The 21,284-nt window shown below is 43.0% G+C and overlaps 1 protein-coding gene across 1 annotated transcript in view; it reads left to right on the forward strand.

Annotated features, from left to right (window-relative positions):
- Positions 1–875: 875 nt before the first annotated feature.
- Positions 876–21,284, forward strand: part of LOC134403134 (inactive heparanase-2-like) — a 77,728-nt gene continuing 57,319 nt past the window's right edge. The window contains exon 1 of the mRNA XM_063133241.1: positions 876–963. Within this exon, the coding sequence (XP_062989311.1) occupies positions 876–963 (88 nt within the window). The remainder of the gene's footprint in view (positions 964–21,284) is intronic.

Below are 21,284 nucleotides of genomic sequence, written 5' to 3' on the forward strand. Positions count from 1 at the left end.
GGTTTTAAAAGCAAAGAAAACTTTAGCTTAGAATTTTTATTTATTTTCTGCTGCTTTTTCTGCTTTTTTATTTTTTTATTATAATTTTGTGTTTTTTAATGTTTTAATTCAGAGTTGTATGTGTTGGCTTTATGTAAATGGCTATATATATATGTAAACAAAAGGGTCAGGCCCAGGTAATGTGCTCTGTTCAGCATTTACAAGTATAACATGTCTCCATGGCATAGATACTTCCAGTTGGACTCAGACAGAAACCATAGAAGAGGTATTAGAAAGCATATTAAGGCGCCAGAAAAACAGAAGGCTTGCTGCCCTGCTCCGGAGAAAGGAGTAAAGACTGATGTGGTCCACACTGTGTAGTGTGTACTATATAATGGAAAAAGTGGAGCCTTACAAAGTAATTATACAGTTAGGTAATTAGCCTATGCTTGGATATAGGGCTTTCAGTGATTGTGATTAATGAAGAGACTTATCACCACTTAAATACTGCTAGTAAAGGCAAACTGTGTATTTACACTGGGGAAAAGGTGCCAGTGATAGGACCATCTTGTGTTCCCTTAAAATATAATGGACATTACTGGGGATTTATAAGTCCTAATAATAAATGGAAAACAGCCAAATCTGTAGGACTGAAATTGGCTGAGGGAGAAAAACTTAAATTGGACTGGAAGAAAATATAATTTTGACCAGTCTAGCTGTACAGGAACTCCTAGTTGCTCATCCTGCTATTATTTCAAGAAAGGTTAGGTACCATGAAGAGGATTAAAGCAAGGATTTCTATCTCATATGGGTGAGACAAAGAAAATATGTCCCAGGCCCACTAGCAGATGGAAGTGGAGGAGGACTGCAAAAATTGTACCACAATAAATGCCCCCATGGGTTCATACCAGGATGATAGACTGCCCTATGGCATTTCTTCAGACAGCTATGGAAAATCTATTGAAGGAGATTCCTGGAGTGGAGGTAAGGAGTGATTATATTCTCACTGCTGATAGAAATGTTTAAGAACACTTCTCAACATTTGAGGAGGACTGGAAGAAGAACTGCTCTTAAATTGGAAAAAAAGTTTTCTTGTGAGGCCTGAAATAGACAAGGAAGCAGCCCACCCTATGGCAGACAAAGTTGCAGCTATTGAAAAGTACCCACTCCACAAAATACATCAGAACTCTGGAAATATCTGGATTATTACCATTGGTTCCTTCCAAATCTTCAAGTTCTGCTAGAACCCTTATACCATCTCTTGAGAAAGAAGACTTTATGACAAGAAGAAACATTCAAATAATCAAAGAGGTTACCCCAAACCTCAGAACTTCTTGTCTATTCTGATCCTCCAAAAAGAATTGATCCTTCCTATGATGCTTCATTATATGAAGAAGAAGCAGTGCTGTCCCATAAATTGAAGAATTGGGAAGAATGTCTTTTGGGATATGCCTCAAGAGTGCTAAATAAAGCAGAACAAAGTTATTTGCAAGTTGAAGAAGAAAGCCATCAGATTTAAGGAATTCTATCAGTTCCTATATAGGAAACCTTGCACTATAGTCAGAGTCCATGACTTTTTATTGAGCTGTGGCAAGCAGAAATTTTATTAATAGATGTGGACTGTAGAGGTAGGGTCAATTGTTTTTGTGACAATCATATTCTAATCCAGATAGCTATGGGGGATAGCTGGAGGCGGTGGCATGGAGAAGGAAAGGAGTGATGCTAGAAGGGCCAAAAAGGAATATTTTTCTCTCTTCACTAATAAAATGTAGGGGTGTGTGTATTTGTATGTATTCATGTATGTGTGTTTGGGATTATGTTAGGTTCAGACTTGCCAAAGCTAGGGCAGGATTTAAAGCCAATAGTACAACGGAAGCAGATGCTTTTCGTTCTGAGAATGAGCCAAATCCAGTCCATGGAAAAAGTAACATATTCCAGGGGGGGAAAAACGCTTGCAGGGGATGGCACTACAGGGAGCCTGGCTTCTTCCCTTCAAAGATCAAATAAAAAGGGAATAAGCAGTGGTCAGGCAGCTGGGGAAGAAGGCTACTGGTCAATGAACTTTCAGTGTTTAGTTGTGTTTTCCTTACTGTTTTCTGTTCTTAGCATTTGCCCCATCATAAATTCAAAATGTTACCTCTGATGCTTGTTATCAGCTTAATGTACAAGACAGCTAAGTCTCTTTGCCACTGCCATTAAGTTTACCCATTTAAGTCCAGAAATGATCTTGGACGTACCAGATTATCTGAGTAACTGATGGAAATCAGTTAGTAAATCCAGATTATTTCTTGACTGTGGGCCTTGTACTAAACTTGAGCTGAGGCTTAATGCAACAATGCAGGTTGATAACATTGATTTACTTTTTTTGCTCTGGGCCTCCCTTGGCTGAAGCTCAAAGAACTCAGCCATCCTCTCAGAGCCAAGGCCTGCCCTGCTTTCATGGGAGCACCAATAGCAACAGGTTGTGACTACCTCCAGTTGATTTCTGGAGTCCAGAGTTCTCACCCAAATCAGTGTAGTGCATTTTAGAATCTATTGCCATAATAGAATTGTTGTACAACAAAGTATCTGTAAGCTTCTAACTTACCAATACAGCAGCTATGATAGATATTCCAACCTGTGGGGAAAATGGCCTCTTGCTTTGTCAGAATGCCTTCCTAGCACCTATCCAAGAAGAAATACTTTGCGTTCTACTCCATGCTTTCCTTTTAAGTTCCAAATTTATACTCTTCTTCTGAGTTGGACAAAGATGTATTTTGGTCTCTTCCTCTCTTCCTGAGAACTTTCCATTGCCAATCGACCTTTCCCCCACCCCTATGCAACATCTAATCTATATCAGTCATCCACTAGACATGGCTAATTTAGCTTTCCCTTTAGATATGCATGAGTTTGAGATGGCATGGGCAGATGAGAGGGATGGATCTTAGTGAATAAAATAAATTAATCACTCTCTGCAGGCTGGAATTACTTTCTTAGTGATTACATTTTTGGGATGACCAGGGAGTAAGTGGGGAGCCTGAAGTTGAGTAAGTGGCATTAGAAAAGGGTAAAAGTACAAGTCTAACAACATCTTATTTCATATAATCAGACCAGTGCGGACAAAAATAAGAGCAAAGTTGCCAAGAGAGCTTTTCTTCATTTCCAGCGGTCTGCTGGATCATTTCCATTCACATCCAGGGAGCCTGAGGGCAAAATTTACAGGTCATCTTAACAAACACATGTTTCCAACTCTATGTTTATTGAGACAACACTAATATGGGATCAGTGGGTAGGCGGAGGAATTCTTATCTTACTCTGGGCCCAATTGATTTTCCCCTGTGAATGCCACACAGATGCACCCTGGCCATTTTTACACCAGTGGTCTTCCAGTTTCGAAGCCTGGCTATGGATTTTTTATTTTTTTAAAAACACCCAATGGCATAGACTGCATTTGCAGGGGGAAATTGGTGACAGTGAGGAAAATTAGGCACTGTCTTCTCTTGCCAATTCTCCCCTGCCATTTCTGCAAATTAGTGTGTTATGGTGCAATCCTATACATTCAGAAGCAAGTCCAATTGAGTTCAGTGGGGCTCGCTCCCTGATACGTGGGCGTAGGATTGCAGGCTTAGCCTTGTTGTAGCAGACTTTGAAATGTCCTTGCTGTCTGTTTCAACTACTTCTGCCATGTTTCCTTGTGCTGTACTTTTAGCTTCACCTGTTAGCTACTTCTCTATTCTAATACCTCTTTTCATTTAGTTCTTTAATCCAGTGTGGCTGCCTGCAGAGCACTGTACCTTTCTCTTACATTAGCTTGTCCCACATTATATTCTCCCTAACTTTGCTTATATCCTTTGCCTTAATGTATATTTTGTATATTTTTATTTTCTACTGTTTTTAACTTTTGTAAACCGCCCAGAGAGCTTCAGCTATGGGGCGGCATATAAATGTAATAAATAAATAAATATCTGCTGGCTCAGATCTGCACCTGGATTCTTGACTATTTTTTAATTCTCATTCATTCAGAAATGACTTGGGAGGTGTATTTAAGCATTTCTATTCTCTTTTTTCTTAGTATAAAGCCCATGTCACCATGGGTGCTAGTAGTCCTGCTCCTTTCCCCCTCAGCCCCCTCACAACAGAGGGGCTCATAAATAATGCAGATATGGCTCATCCATAGTGAATCCCCCCCACTGAAATTTGCACGCAGCAAGGCCCCGCCCCCTCCTTCGCATGCCCCAGTTGGCCGCCTCTGTCCTCTTTCCCCTTGCCGCTGGTGACAACAGCCTAATTGAGCAGCTGGGCTTGGGCCCACCTTTGCACCTTATTGACTGGCCGAGTGGGGCGGTCTTCCTTCCCACTGGCAGAGGAGCTGCCCTGCCTGCTTGGAGCACAGGAAATTTTACTATTAAAACTCAAGCTTTGAACTTCTTTGAAGTTTTAAGTTTTTTCCTGCACATCCACACTGTTCAAGCTTCAGTTTAAAACAAAAATGAGCAAAATCTGTCTGGTAGCTCTCTAGTAATAAACCTTACACTATCACATTCTTATATAAGACTTTATAAAGGAGATGTGCTGGACTCTAATTTCCTGAAGTTTGCTGAACTTTCTCTAATTATCCATGATCAGGCATCAGGTTAATTGTGGCAAATAGTATCACACCTTTGTGTTAACTATTGTTGCATCTTGGTTGTAAATCGTATCCAAATGTTTTTTGAACTCCAAACATTAGAATGGCATCTTCTTCTTGAATTGTATGTGATGGAGTTGGCAGAAGATTAGCTGCCAAAGTGAGTCCATAGGGATGTGCTTCATCCTTGTGGTCTGGGTGAACTGATTGTACACATGTGTAAAATTCTCTTCTGAACACTTGCTGCCTGCAACAATGCTGAGGCCTCCATCTTTAGCGTTCATGGAACTGAAATCCAATATGCAGCAGCATTGCTTTGCACAGTGTTCTTTTGTAAAAGCCTTTAAAATGCTTTCCTAAGTTAAACAAAAGCAGAAGGGAGAAGAGGCATACATAGAATAGTCATTCTGCTAAGTCTTTCTGCTAAGATTGGCAGTAAAATGGTGTCCATGAAGCAGAAACACTTAAAGGATGGAATCCTTGCTGCTTTGATAAGTTGAGGCGAGCAGAGAGACCAAGGCAAGGTTTTCATGCCAGCATAATTATATAAAGTGAACACAAGAGCCTGTGGTGAATAAGATAGACCTTATGATGTCAGCTCTCCGCTAATGAGTTCCCTCCATTTTGGGAAACAGAGTGTCTTTTTGAAAACATTTGCTCTCTAACCGGTACAAACATAATCCTGAGAAAACACTCTCCAAAGATCTGTATGTCTCATAAAATGGGGAATGTATGACCTGGCTTGCACAACCAGTTGCCCAGCCGTATCCTTTTGTTATTGTTTCCAAATGGGGACACTTAAGAGTTCTTACTCTTCTGAAAAAGCCAGGCCAAGAATGAACAATGGTCTCATGCAATTAAAGGAAAACTCCAGCCATTTAACAATATGGGCTCAACAGGGAGAATAAAAACGTTTTACACAGTCTTGGCAAACACCAAGAAACCTTTGTGGAAAAGGCACCTTCTGAGCAATTCTGCCAGCTGTACGCCAGACACCCAGAACAGCTTGGGCCCTTGTAGAAAGCACTTCTCTTGGCCTTAGCTATGGCCAGATCTACACCAAGCAGGATATAGCACTACGAAAGCGGTTTATGATATGTGTCATGGGCCCCAACAGTTGTCAGTGACTCTTCCTCTTATATAATGCTTTCATAGTGCTATATTCTGCTTGGTGTAGATCTGGCCTCAGTCTCTTATTTTCTTCCTGGGAGAGCAGGGGAATTAACTGATCCCTCTGGATCTCCTAGAACAGCATTTGGATTGGACTTCACCCTGTGTGAGGTTATTGCACACGATGAGGACCATAGAGTGCTGTTTTGCTTCTTTCCTTCTGGATGCCTCCAGCACTAATCCAAGACAGTCACACTCTTGATTTGGATATTTAAACTCCAGATACTGACCAAAGCCATTCCAGGTTAATACATTGCTGCTAGTTCCACTGACTCTCAAATATTACTGCTTGGGGGTTTGGCCCATTCAAGGGTAATTTTATTTCTGAGGATAAAACTATCTTGGACAGCTCCAGTTGCCTTGTGTAATATTTGTATAGGACTGAGCCTTGACCAGCTGGCAGGCACAGTCTGCTGCCGGCCCATTGTGTCAATCATAACTTGGATAATGTAGTGGTGGTGTATATGTGTGTATGCACTAATTTGTTTAAGTATGTATATTCCATCTTTTGGCTATGTTATGTATGTGTTTGCAGCCCCACTTGACTCTGCCACTTCAAGCAGGAGGTAACACAGAGCATCGACTGCAGAGCAGCAGCTGGAATACTAGCTATGGGCTGTGGGTAATCAAAAGAAAAGCTGCAACTATCTTCCAGAATGTAAACACCCTTATAGCTTAATGGACCTATTTACATTGAAGGAGACCAGGAAATGAAATTTGTTTTGTTGTTCCAAATAAGCCTGTGCAGATGGTAAGCAGAACCAGACGAGTCAGCAAACATGAGTGCAATGACTTTTCCTTTGGAAAGTGCTTGATTTTATCAGGTTGTTTACTAAACTGTCACAACAAGGCATGAAACCAAGGAGCCCTTGTACATGCCGATACTGGCAATGTGTTCCTGAGAGTGGGCAGCGGTGGAAACAGGCCTTAGTTGGCTTCCCGCCACCCCAAATTAAATGAAATAATGAGCCCGGTTTCTCTCAAACCACCTGAGAGTGGTCTGATAGGAGTGGGTGTGGGCATGGCGGGAATCAGCACAGTTTATAACAAATGGCTCCCCTGGATCTTTATTTCATGCCCTTTGCAGGCAAGTCAGGTGGGATTTTCCATTTGGCTCTGGGACAAACAGTCCCTTCCTTATTTACTTTATTTTGCACAGACTCATGGTTGGGCCTGTCATCGGGTGCTTCCAGGCGGAGGGCTCCTAGTGCTACCAATTAAAGGACAGTGCACAGCTGTTCCATCTTTTCCTCTTTAACAGATTTTTTTTGTGGAAAGAAAAAAGATGGAAGAAGCTGTGGGAAAACAAGTGGAAGATGACGCCCTCTGGACCGCAATAAAATTCCATGAATGAAGCAGCAAGATTGCATGATAAAAGCCTTGTCTGAAAGGACCCATTTTCTCTAGGCTTGAATAAGGAAGATGACATGTCTGCTTGGGTTAGGAGGGGAACTGGGAAGTTTACTACAGCGGGATTTAAACTAGTTAAGTTGCACTCTGTCTTCCAACTGGGAGCTAAGAGCCATTGCAAAATATTCCATCCGCCCCCCTATCCCGTAGGCTCTGCGTGTAGATTTACAATTAAATTGGTTCTGGTTAGCAAACGAGAACAGGACGGTTAAATTGAATTTTCGAAGGAATGTTGTGAATCCTGTGTGAAAAAAAGAGAACTCCCCCTTGCCTTTGCTGCTCATCATATTGCCTGCAGTTCACTCTCAGTCATCTCCTTAGACAGGAAGCCTTTATTCTGTTGAAGGCACTGGTTCCCATGAATTAACCTTCCCCCATACTGATATCCATCTTTGTCCTGTTTTGGCTGAGGCAGTCTTAGTTATACAGCTGACCCCAAGACCAAGTAATACCCCAGACCAATGTTCCAGCAGGCAAGCTTTAAGTTCAGGCAAATGCAGAAGTAATCCACAGGGTCAAGGCACAGGCAATCAGTCTAATATATAGAATCAGGCAAAGCAGGAGTGGTCAAACAAGCAAAGGGTCAAACACAGTTAGGCAGTCCAATACATACATAATCTGGTAGCAGAGTCAAGCAGAAGTTCAAGGTTGTAGCACAGAGGTTCAGGAACAAGGCAGGATCAGGAAACCAGGAGAACAAGGCAAGAGAAGCTGGCAAGACACTGGCCTAATCTACACCAGGCTGGATATTGTGGTATGAAAGCGGTATATAAAAGGAAGGAGCCACACTATTGCTTTATAGCGGTATTGGTGCACTGACAACTGTTGGGGTCCATTGACACATACTATATACCACTTTCATAGTGCTATATCCTGCTTGGTGTGGCTCCTGCCTTTTATATACCGCTTTCATAGTGCAATACCCTGCTTGGTATAGATTAAACCATTGTTTCCAGCCCATCCAGGCTCAGCTGCTGTCCATCAGAGTTCTCTGGCCAGAGCCCTACTCATGAGGAGTTGCCTTCCCCTGAGAGCTGTTTTCTCAAACAAGCAGTCCTTCTTATAGGAGGCCTACTGGCCTGTTACTTAAGGTGATGATGCTCCTGGGGGTCAGGGGGGTTCTCAGTATCTGCTTCAGAGTCAGAAGATGGACCTGGAGCCATCTCCCCTGAAGGCCCAGGCTCCTCCTGGTCCGGTGCCAGTGCTTGATTTGGTTCCTCCTGGTTTCTGGGAGCTCTACTTCTTCTGAAGAGGATGATTCTTCTAGCGATGGACTGACAATCTTGCTCCTCTGCCATAACCTGCACTCCCAAAGTCCCCATCTGTTGTTTTGCACTTTGAGATCTTGCTTTGGACATGAGTGGGGCCTGAATGAGAGATGCCAAGGGAACGGTGCCTCAACATTTCTATGTTTCATGATATTGCTGGGGAAAGGGATGTTAATTGTAGAAGCAGCAGAGCTATGTAAACTGTGGATGCTGTTTTGGGCAAGTGGCAAATTGAAGCTCGATAATCCTACAGTTCTGTTGTTCTCAATTTATAAAGTTTTGAGAACTTTCTCTGCCCATTCATGTGTTCCTCAGAGTGGACAATGCAGCATTTGTCAGATGCCACCACCACTTGCATATGTCCTCTTTGTAGCAGTCCGGGAAATGTCCCTGTTTCCATTTTATGTCAGAGGATGGCTGAAAGTTTTCTGTGGCAGTGACAGAGGAGAATTAGGACTTCCTGTTTGGGAATCACTTAATAATTTACAGCTCTTGCCAAGTAGTGAAATGTTACAGGAAGTGCATTAGTTGTTAGGCCAGGCTTTATTTAGCCTGTGGCCCATTCAGCTAACTATATAAATTGTTTGCAAACTTGAATTAGGTACACATTTGGAAAATCATTAGTTGTAAATCATTATCAATAATAGCTACTTTAAATGAAATAAAAACATACCTGGTCAAATATTGGACATGGAACACATTCAATCCCACCCCTTCTAATTCTCATTGGATGTGCACTTCCTCACTTTGGGGGACATGGCAAGAAGTGTAGTTGGTATGATAATGTCCTTTTCCCAACCATCATTTGACATAAACTTTGGTTTAAAAACTTATACTGCAGGACCAACCAAGCTGATGAACATCAACATCACCCTGGACACTTAGTAGTAATATTGAGTTTATTATCAGAAATGTGATAATATTCATGATACTGAAAAAAACCCAGGCTCCTAGAATTGTAATTAGATATAAACAACAGGGCAAGATTAACACAAAGTTATAAATAAATGAAAGGCAAAGTGCAGAATTCAGAAAATAAAGATAGGAAGTCAATACATATAACAATGATAATGAAATAAACAAGTGCTTCCAGCGTTTAAATAAATAGTTTAAACCAACAGTAACACTTATACTGCAGTGAGACTTTTATGGTTCTTCCTGAATTACGCACCCTGGGTACTCTAGGAAGATAAAATGATGGGCTTGTGTCAGAGTAACCTCCCTGAGCTGCAATTTCAGGGCTGGGTGTTCAACCTCTGTCAAGACATCCTGCAGGAGTTGAATATTGGGCATACTATTTATGTAATTTACTTTAAATATAATCCTTTATCAAGTTTAGGTCGCTCTTGTGGGATATTCTTTTTTTCTTTTCTTTTCTGCTATCAGAAGCCACTTTTTTGACTACCCAGCGGTATTGGGGAAGAGGCCCAGCATCAGCAACTGACTTACTCTTCACTAGCAACATCACTGCCACCATCACCTCCACTTGGAAACACCCCCCCCCCATTGCAACTACATCTGCCAATTACTGTCTGAGCACTCTTTGTTACAAAGAAATCTTCATACTTTGGATGCTTCCAGCCATTGCGTTGTGGGAAAACTAATATAGCAGCTGCCCAATGCAGTTCAAAGCTGCTCAGTCCCTTTACAAAGAGTACCATCAATGCTGTGTTAGACTACGAGAGGTGTGTGATTGATGGGTGCACATACGTGAAGACTCCTAGGGGCAAACAGAAACCCATTAAAAATTACTGAGTTTATTAAAGAAAATGGAAATATAGGCACAGGATTAAAGCAGGAAAGCAGACTGGAAGACTAATAACTTGGGCAAGCAATGACAAGCTCACCAAAATACAGAACACAGAATGCAACACAAGAGAAATCCTGATTAAATGTTCTGACCTGCATTTTCATGACACAGCACAGATGTAAATGGACTTAAACATGGTGACAGTTTGCAGCCAACCCTACTTTTGCTTTGAAAGTCATAATTTCTAGCCAATCTGCAGCCTTCTTTTTTGAGGTTTTCAGTGTAAATGAGCTATTTAAATGTTATGGAGAAAAGCTAATTTCCTACAGATTCACACATACAACAACATTACAGTTCTTTTAAGAAACTCTAGGCAGATGGTTTGGTTACACATCAAAAAGGGTTCTGAATTGTATTGACAGTTAATTAAATAAATAGTTCTGTAGTTGGTGAAAGAAGCCCTATCACAGGAGACTCTCAGAAGCTGATAGTTCTGCCATTAAGGCAAATGCTTGGACAGTACAGCTAATAAACAGCCATTCAGAAGTGTAGAGTTCTCATTTGCCAATGTGGGGCTGGGGCAAACCCAGGGCAGCAAAATCTTGGAGCCCTCTTCCTGCACCCCCCAACCAATGTTGTCAATAGATAATATCACATATCTGATATAGTATCTGGACTATCATTCATGTATACGTATATTTATGTAGTATTTAATAATGATTAATTTATTATAACCATGAATGCTAGAGTTGGGGGGGGGAAATTGAATCGTCATAGTATCTATAAACATTATTTATGATTGCTAAAATTAAAAGCAGAAATTATCAAACGTTTACATAGTTCAAACAAAAAACCTTTATTATTTTACTCTTTCATTTATTTATTTAAAATATTTCTTGGCCACCTTTCAAACCAGGAGCCCTTCCAAGGTGGTATACAATAATAAAACACATAATAAAAAAGATGTGGTAATAAAAACAGTAAAAGCACAATAAAAACAGCAACAACAGCAAACATGCTACAAAACAACGAACACCAGCATAAAAAAAAACCTTACAAGAGACAACTGCAGCTACAGCCCTGTCCAATAAAACATAATGAGGGGAAGGCCAGAGAAAGTAGTAAGTTTTCAGGGCCTTCTTAAAAGCCTGCACTGATGAGGCCTGGGGCTTGTCCATATGCCAAGTTTAGCCTGTTCTAACTGTGAGTTGGCACTGCATTGTTTATATGACGCAGCTGCCAACTGGCAGCTACCAAGGGCCTTTTTCCCAAAACTGCGCTTTTTAAAAGTACTGACTTACCGTGACTTTTTCCTTTGCTCCAAGGTCACCACCTTCTTTCCTCCTTCTGTTGGTGGTGACCTCACTTTGGGTGAGGAAATGGGCATTTCTGGGGGTGGATCGAAGCCCAGGTTAGGTCGCAGGAAGGCAGGGCAGAGGACAAGGGGTGGGCTTTACGAGCCAAATGACTGCTGCTGCTGCAGCTTTTCTGGCCGGATAGCCCGCGCTCCCTCCTGCCATTGGGATTTATCATCCCCACCCCACAGCTGCGACGCTGTGGGGTTTTGTGGGAACAAGCAGCAAAGTGGCGTTGTAAAGACACCCCCTTGGTGGACCCCCAATGCCAATGGCAAATTATTAGTGACTAATTTAATACGAGGTGGACAACATGCAACCGCATGTGCCCCCCAAGGTCTTTACTATGGCTTTCCAAGGGGGTCCTGACTCCCCCACTTCTGCCAAATTTACTGCAGCAATTTCCCTGCCATCTGTACACTTGACTCCCTGCCCCAGAGATCCTCATATAGATTGCTACTGCTAGCAGCAAGGAAACAGAAATCTATACCAGGATTTGATTGCTGGTGTGTGTGTGTATCTATATGTGCATATGTGTGTGCATTTGTGCATGTGGTCCCCAACTGAGCATCACATGATCTAATATTTAAACAGGCTACTGGAATGACTTCTTCCTTGATTTGGGCAAATTTATCAGTTAAGGCTGCAACTTATATGAGAGTAAGCCCCATTGAACTCAATGAAATTTCTAAGTCGACATGTATAGGATTGTATTGTAAAGTATCTAAAGAGATTTGCCTATCAATTTTCCTTCCTACTGAGAACATTATGAACTTGTTAAGCCTTTTTTTTGCCTTGTGGTGGAGTTTGCCTGATTTCCCATCTGGCAAAAGAGGCTTCATCAAAATCTCATTCTTGGAGCAACATACATGAGGACAGGGCTACACTAACCACACCTCTGTTGATGAACTGGTATTCCTGATCCTTTGTGGGTCTACTCAAAAGTAAGTCTGACAGTTCAATGTTGTTTGCTCACAGTTAAATATGCACACATCTAGGGAAAATAACACCCCCAAGGGAGAACCCTGAGATTTACAGAAGTACAAAATAAATTACATTAATATACCTACCCTGTGCTGTGCTGCAACAGTGGTAGTATTTGAGAGAAGATACAAGAAGCAGCTGGGCCATCATATGGTGAGCCTGCCAATATTGCCTTGACCTGGCAGCCTGGGGCAGAGCTCCCATGGGCAGAGCTTCCCCTACTTTTTTACATCCTTGTAACCATTCACACATGGCACTGAAAAAGCTTCAAAGAGAAATCTATACAGCACAAAGGAGATATCCAATCCATGTTAATTAAATTCAAATTTGCTTTTGCCATAGTTGGGCCTTCCCTAGTCACCTATTAACAGAGGGATCATGGGTGTTCCTTTGCTTTAAGCATACAGGTCAGGTCTTATTTTCTACACTTTTACAGGCATGGAGGCTTCTTTCATAACCAAACAAACAAACAATCGTCCTAACACTATTGTACATACCACAAGCTCTCACCTGGGGCTCCCCTGTTCTTGTGCCTTTCTGTCCAAATGCTGTCCATATGCTTTGCATTTAAAGAGCCTAGAAGCCACTGGCCTCACTCTATTACATGCCGTGCATGGATTAGAGATGGATGGGTTGAAGGGTTATTTAGTTAGAAACCACCGTTCAGTTTTAGAATATTTGTTTGACTAAGACAATGTTCATATTTGTATTACTTGGTTTTAAAATACGGTTTTAAGGAGTACTTCAATAGATGAAGCTTCAATACATTCTTAAAAATGTGTTCAGTTAAACCTAAACATTCTTCACTCCAGGATGATGACCTTTTGCCTCTGCATGTGAGTTACTCTGGCAGGAATTAAATTCCTATGGGGGCTTTAACAGCAGCTCCTTCTTTCATCTAATTAGATTTAAACTCTGACAAGATCTTTGTCCAATCCCTATCTCAAAGGGCAGACCAATGACACCATTATCCTAATCCTCTCCTCCCCTTCTCCATTTTAATTGTGCTCATAAGCTCAGAGCAGGGAATAGATTTGAACGGTAAGATTTGTCTGAGAACAGTAATAAGGATGGTGTGTTGAGAGTCTTGTGTGACTTTTCAGCAAAAGTTGAGGAAGCCATCCTATTAATTTCCCTGTCTTTTGAGAATTGCTTTGAACTTCTTGTCACCGTAGCGCATGGCTTATTACTCACCGCCTAGAATTGAGGCAGAATTTTAGAAAGTCCTCTTGGGTAGCCTGGTTTAAAAATAGGTCGTCCACAAAGCTAACAATGGGAAGAAATGGAAGGGAAAAAATGACTAGAAAACTGTTTGGGGATAAAGTACATTGTGGGAAATAATGCCCAGTACTGCGTCAACTATTGCTCTGGCTCTCTGTGATTGTGTCTTCTCATGGCGATCTATAGGAGGCTACAGATATGGGAGAATCCATCCCTCTGCAGGACACATGGAAAAATGTAGTGGCCAGTTTCTGGAAGCGTTAGCTCACATGGAACCATTGCCAAGAAGGTAGATTTTAGGAATAAGATCATCCTTCTCACCCTTTACACCTGCAACAATTAGTTCAGGATGCTGAGCCAACCAATCACTGCATTATTGTAGATGTACAATGTGGCTAGGAAGCCTAAGCCTAAAGCACAATTTGGATGCCTAGTCATTCTAGAATGGGAGCCAACCAACTCTTCGAAGAAACCACCTTTTTTTTTTTAGCTGTTTGGCTCTGTGTGTGTGTGTGTATCAGTTACCTAGGGAGGTTGTGGGCTCTCCCACACTAGAAGCCTTCAAGCGGCAGCTGGACAAGCATCTGTTGGGGATGCTTTAGGGTGGATTCCTGCATTGAGCAGGGGGTTGGACTCGATGGCCTTGTAGGCCCCTTCCAACTCTGCTATTCTATGATTCTATGGTTCTATGTTAGTTAGTTAGTTAGATGATCTTGTTTCTCTCCTTAGATCAGCTTTTCCCAACCTGGTGCTCGCCAAATATTTGGATTACAACTCCCATATTCCTGACCATTGGCCATGCTGGCTGGGATGGGAACTGAAGTCCAAAACATCTGGAGGATAGCAGGTTGGCGAAGGCTGCCTTATATAATATTTCTGCCAAGTCTTCAGGCATTTTGTTGATTTTATGAGCAGTGAGTACATAGCTTTCCAGTGCTTCTCTGAAAAGCCAACAACCAAGGAGAGCTGTGTGAATTCACAACAGTTGATACTAGTGATCAGGTGCATGGCACAAGTCTACAGGGGATGCTCTCATGTAACTAGAGGCCATGGCTTTAGCTCTAGAAGGGCATTTTCTTGGCACGGCTCTGGGTTTATTCAAATACTGCCTGTGATGTGCAAAGGGACATTTCTTCTTTAACTTCCTTCTTTAAAGGCTAAGTCAGCATTTGGAGCATGGTTTTAATTAGGGATTTCAGATCGAAACATTTCCGGTTTTGTGTGTGTGTGTGTGTTTTTTTCCTTAGGACAGTTTTCAGTTAAAATGTTTTAGAGTTTTGAAAAATACCAGATGCCCAGCTCTCAAAGTGTGCAAAAAGAAATGTAAAAAAATCCACCAGTCCCTCTTGGTTCTTGGGCAGATCCACGTGTGTAATGTTGGCAGAACCTCAAGAGGTGGGGGTGACACAAAGGGGGACAATGGTTGGGATCAGACGGGCCACAATTAGATTTGTTTGTAATATCTCCTGGTATCCAGCTGCAGAGCAAGGCTAAAAAGAAGAAGGGGGGGGGAGAAAACTCTACTCAGGCCCTAGCTTGGGTGTATTCTTATTTTGTTTTCTCAATGCCAAGAATTTAAAGTGAAATTACTAGTAGTTCACAACTTTTGAGATCTCCGGCAGAGCTTATTTGTGCAGCTCCACACAGTTTCTCAGAGCTAGAAAAATCGAGATGGCCATCTTGCCTAGATCACATATAGGGTACTTCAATTCAGATGGATTAAAATTGCATAGAATTTTAAGATGCACAAGTCCTGGAAACAGAGATGTGTTTGCATTTAATATTCCATTTGAAAATCACTTTCATTGCATCCATCAGTAGGTGATGCCTACAGGCTTAACACTTGAGCTGATTAGGGAGTAATCCTGTATGTCAGTGATAACATTTCCAGGCTCCAAGGCTTCTCTAGCAGGAAGGAGACCTAGGAGAGAGAGCAAAGCTCTTGATGGCAGCCTGGGTGGAGCACAGAAGGAAGGATTCTTTTTTAAAAAAAAGCTCATTCATCTACAAGCAAGCTGTGATGGAATATCTCCAAGCCTTGCAGGACAGATCTGGATGGAACTCTGTGGATGGGTTCACACATCATGCTAACCCATTATGGATGGCAAGCTATGCTGGGTAGGTGGTTATGCAAACAACCTACTGTGTTCCCATCAGGCAAACAAGCTACATAGAGTAATTTATTTCAACCCCCCTCATCCCTCATCCTCCTGTCAAACTGAGCAGGCATTTCAGTTTTCTTTATGGCAGGAATAGAGATAACTTGAGAGGGGCAAAGTGGGCAGCAGTGTTTTTAGTTGCTCTTGCCCCCATGCTGGTGCAACAGACAACATCCTAACCCGCCATAGGTAAAATAACCTTTACTGCAGACCACAGGTTCTCAGGGTGCCTTACGTTGGGGGAAGAACTCACCAAGTGGGGGGGAACATCCCACAGACAACAAGCTAACCCCTCATGGGTTCTGGAAAATAAACCATCATGGGTTAGTGTGTTGTGTGAACCCAGTCACTGACTGCAGCTATGTTTGCCAACAATTCTGGCATCTGCATAGGTCCTGGAGGACCAGCTATGTTGGGTGGGTCTGGGAGCAGAGGATAGTACAAAAGCTATCTATTCATCTAACATGTAGAGATAAAAACAGGCCAGGTGGGGAGAGAATGGCTTTGCCCCTCCCTTTTCTGGTAACTCACCCCAAAGGGAAAAACACACACACAATACCTAGCCAGGCTGTTGGTTTTTCTTGGTCAGATGGCAACTCTGTTTGCAATTTAGGAGAATCACTTTTGACAGGAGCAAGTGTTTAAACTGGTGTTAGATATGTTTCTGTGACTGATCTGTAAGAAGGAGAAAGCCTTCTTGGCAGTCTCCATGTTCTTTCATATGTGTTGACCAAGTGGAAGCCCAGGCCTATGGACATAATATATCCATTGGATTCTTGCTCAGTCTGGAGATGCTGCTGAAGGATTAACAGCCTTGCTGCTCTCTTGCACACAGCTAAAAAAAAAATGCACAGTGCTATGGAAACACCAAGGATCAGTCTTTATTCCAAGGATAATCCTTTGGGTTTTCCCTTTTTTTCGTGCTTGTGCGGGCTCCTGAGAGAGCTTTGCTGTGCCTTTCAGTAGTTATCTACTCATTCTGTAATTGTTTCCCAGTGGGCAGCAGGACTGGAGGGGAAATGGCCGATTGGATGTGCTAATTTATTGCGGCTGGTAATCATTTTTTTATGATTAAGCAAACACGTTGAAAATGTGCTCAGCATTTGGATGATTGCTATCATTCTGCAGGCATTTCATATTTATGCCATAGGCTGTGAATTATAGGTCCCTCTTCAGCAGTACTGCTGAAGCAGCTGTCTTGCTTTGTAAATGAACTAGGATGGGGGAATCTGCAGCATGGACTGGCATTTTAGCTGAATTCCGATTTCAATGTCTGTACAGGGATGTAAAATCCGGCCTCTCAATGTGGAAAACTACTGTGTAAGCCAGAGGTACAAAATATTCCTGGGGCATAATCAGTATGGCCTGAAACACAGAGGGAGAGGAAGCAATAGCTTTCCTTACCTTATCTGGGTCAGTGGCAGATTTGGACTTGCAAATTGTATGTCTTCAGGTCATACAATGGGAAAGTTAATCAGAAGAATGTTTGCTATTGTTGTGTGTCCAATTGCTAATAAGCAGTTTTGTGAGTGATAATGATTATTTTTAAATTTAATCATAGTCAAGAATCTTATTTACATGAAGTAACGTTTAGCTTGCTGAGGAATGTGTTTATCACCTTTTGTTTCCAGACCATGAAAATAATGTATTTGGTAGGAAGGTATAGAAAATTACTGGTTGATTGACAGGTGTGTGTGAATGTTGCTAACCAGTGGAAGAAACCATTCATTAAGCATTATCTCGCCCTTTATATGCAGCATGTATGGAAAGGTTCTTGACAAGAATTATGAACTTAGCAATCATTTTGAGAGAAGTTGTTACTTTACGTGTGATATTGAACAGCTTGCAACTTACAAGGTGGCTTTGGATGGGGTTGCCCAAGGATAGACCTAAAATAGACAAATTGGTAACTTGTTATGGGGCCTTTTTAAATTAAACCATGGGTAATGGTTTTAAACAAATTAATTGTACTATACTGAATTATATGTTTACTTGTCACCTTTCCTGTGTTTTCTCTCTGGGCCGGTTCGCACATGAGCTGTCCTGTGGATGCCCCTTTAGGTGAGCTATTTGTGTGTATTGGGGTACAACTTGACGAGGGTGTTGCCCTGGGGTTGATCTGCAGTGGCAGCTGGTCAGTTATATGATGCAGCTGCCATCGCGGAGCCTTCCCAGGGCATTCCCCTCATGCAGTGGTGTACTTTTCTCAGTTGCAGCGAGGCGACGACGGCATCTGCCGTCTGTTGCCTTGCTTTGGAGCTGTGGTGGAGGTCTGTCCCAGCCGATGGTGACCCCTGATTGGTCACCATTGCTCAGACAGGTGAGGGACACAAGCACACATCTCCCATTTCCCTTTTTGTTGTTCTCTCATTCTTTTCTTTTCTTATTTTTAAATGGAAAGAAATAGGGTGTCATTTGGCAATGCAAGCCACTGGCAAGATGGGAGATGGGGCTGGCGTGATGTGAGCCGCCCATAGAATAATGCCTCCACACCTCTCTAGTGTAGCAGAAGGACGCCATGCTGGAGAGGCGCATAAATGCCAAAAAAGAGAAAAAACTTTAAAAACTAGGGGGGCGGGGGGCGGACAGGCATGGCAGCGGCTCCTTCCAGCAAACCCTGCATTTGTGCTCCTTCCTGTGCGGATAGCAGGAAGGAACACAAATGTGGGGGATTGAGACCTTGCGCCGCCCGTGCGCTGCCGTCAAGACACGGCCCAGGTCTGCCATATAGGTTTTTTGCCCGCAGGCCAAAACAAAGGGCTAAAAAGCAAGATTTGTGGTGGGGTAGTGGTCACCTGATCCATAAGCAAGTGCACTTCAACAGCTCACTACCAGGACTTGGAGCTACTAAAGGAGCCTCCATGTATTAGCTGCAATATGAAGGATTGTCACTGCCACTTTATTTTGAAAGACAAAGCTATTTCTAGTAAGACCATAACTAGAATGAGATTAATCCTCTTGTATTCAGAGCCCATGATGTAGCATATCAGACAGTGCTACCATGTTGTTTCCTTTTATCTCCCCAAGGGCTGAATCCACCTGCCATGATCTCATTTGAGAATGCTATATGTGAGGGATCTTCTTTATATTCCAAAGCCCAGAACAACAGGACTGGTGGGAGCTCCTGAACAAATGTGACTGGAGGACAAATACAAAATGTTAAGAGACCCAGGAGATTCCTCACGTTATTAGTACCCACATTGCTTCTCCACTTGCCCTTCCTGCCTTTATTGGCAGAACGTAGCTCATGCTGCACATGCAATATTGGAAACCATGTTGGGATTTATTGCTAGCATTCCTGTGGTATGGCTAAACAGGGTTCTCCATCTTCTGTCTCACTGACATAAGGTGGAGAATTCAACTACTCTCCCACTAGGCAGGAACTGTTCATAGGTCGTCTCCTGAGCTGCTCCTATTCTTGTTCTTGGAACACTTAACAAGGCTTCTCTTTCTTGGAGGGTTTGAGCATTGGCTTCTTTGTTAGTACAGTGTTTCTGCTGGATGGTTCAACTATAACAATATATAGCTATCACATTTGCATCTCTGCTATCTGTTCGTATTTTACTATAGCAATAGCTTTCCCTGCTGGTGAGCATTAAATTAACTAAACTGTTAGTTCAGTGCCATAGGCATTGGATAGACATGGACTGGGAAGTCAAATGTAACTCAATTGTGGGAGAAAAACATTGTTATGTTCTATATCCACAGGAATTGCTCCAGAAGTTCTCCTAAGTATGCAGAATCAGGGCTGCCGAGAGCGTGTTCGGGCCCTGGTGAATTTTTTTTCTGGGCTCCCCAACAAGGGCAGACCCCCAGCAAGAGCAGACCAGCTAAAAATCTTCAGCTTGCCTGGCCTGTGGGCAGGAAGCTGCTGTCCCATGCAGCAGGAGGGCTCCTGGAGGAGGAAGGCTGCCCGAGGTCCAGGCGCCCCCTCTCCCTTGCAACGTTGGAAGACCTGCCAGTGCCACTCGTTCCCACAGCTTTGGGCAGGCCTGCTTGGCTGCCCATTCCCCAACTCCAGCTCTCGATGAAGCCTGGGGAACAGGACTGGCAGACCCCTGGTGGCAGCCTCCCCCGGGCCACGCAGCTGGCTGGCTGGCAGGCAAGGGACGCCCTCCGTTGTGAGAGATGTGCTGTGAGTCCACAGCACTCGGGCAGGGAGGGGCCCTTGGCAGCCTCTTCCCCCCTCATTCCTGCTTCTGACCCCCCAGCTTCTGGGCCCCTCCAAGCTATGCAACATTAGCGTGACCATATGAAAAGGAGGACAGGGCTCCTGTATCTTTCACAGAAAAGGGAATTTCAGCAGGTGTTGTTTGTACGCATGCAGCACCTGGTGAAATTCCCTCTCCATCACAACAGTTAAAGCTGCAGGTGCCCTGCCCTCTTTTGAATCTGGTCACTCTAGTATAGCTCCTGCAGCTTTAACTGTTGTGATGAAGAGGGAATTTCACCAGGTGCTGCATGCATACCAATGACACCTGTTGAAATTCCCTTTTCTATGCAACTGTTAAAGGCACAGGAGCCCTGTCCTCCTTTCCATATGGTCACCCTATGCAACATAGTTGGGCCCCTTCTGGACCACCGGGCCCTATTAATTTGTACCGGTTTCCCCTCCCACCCCCTCGTCTGCCCTGTGCAGAATGTTATGTCTGAACTGGTTCTTGGGATTCATAAAAAAGAAATTGGGCTTGTGGGTGGGATGCACAAACCTGTTGTGGCCAAAGTCTGAACTGAACTCATGGCAACTGGAAATGTGTGTGTGGCTGGGCAGTGGCGGGGATGGGGCACAAACCTTGCCTAAGAATTAAGATCTGTCTACAGTTAATGAAGGCTGCAGTTCCATCTTAAAATTTCACATACTGTGTGCCTGGAAACAGGTGCACTTTTCTCAACCAGAATAACACGAGTCCAGTAATCATAGCGCTTTTGTGGATATCCCATGTTGATTTGAGTCTTGCCTGAGTGGCACACAGGATGAGAAGAAGGTCCAGTAGCCTAATGGCTCTCGCTAATTTCTGTCTTTGTCTTGATTATCAGACTGACTAGTGCCAGTGTTTCAATGTACCATGAGGGATGAGCGTAAGTCAATGAGGATTCCTCCCATCAGGTCTTGCCTTTATTCTCTATCTCCGCATGCCTTGCCTGATTACAAATCTGGAGGCTGCTCAGAAAGCAGTCACTTCTTGCTTATTTGGGAATGCTTTTAAACCGTTCCAGAAACCACGTTTGTTGATAGATCAGGGTGCTCAGAGAAGAGCGGCTGATCTAAGCTGTGCGAGAGCCGGCATAAAGTCCAGCACGGCAGTGCCAGCTGTCACTGCTTAGAAACACATAATAGATTCTGCTGCTTTTCAGACAGCAGATCTTACAGCCACATAAACC

This window comes from Elgaria multicarinata, chromosome 8, assembly GCF_023053635.1.
Source record: "Elgaria multicarinata webbii isolate HBS135686 ecotype San Diego chromosome 8, rElgMul1.1.pri, whole genome shotgun sequence".
In the NCBI taxonomy this organism is placed as follows: domain Eukaryota; kingdom Metazoa; phylum Chordata; class Lepidosauria; order Squamata; family Anguidae; genus Elgaria; species Elgaria multicarinata.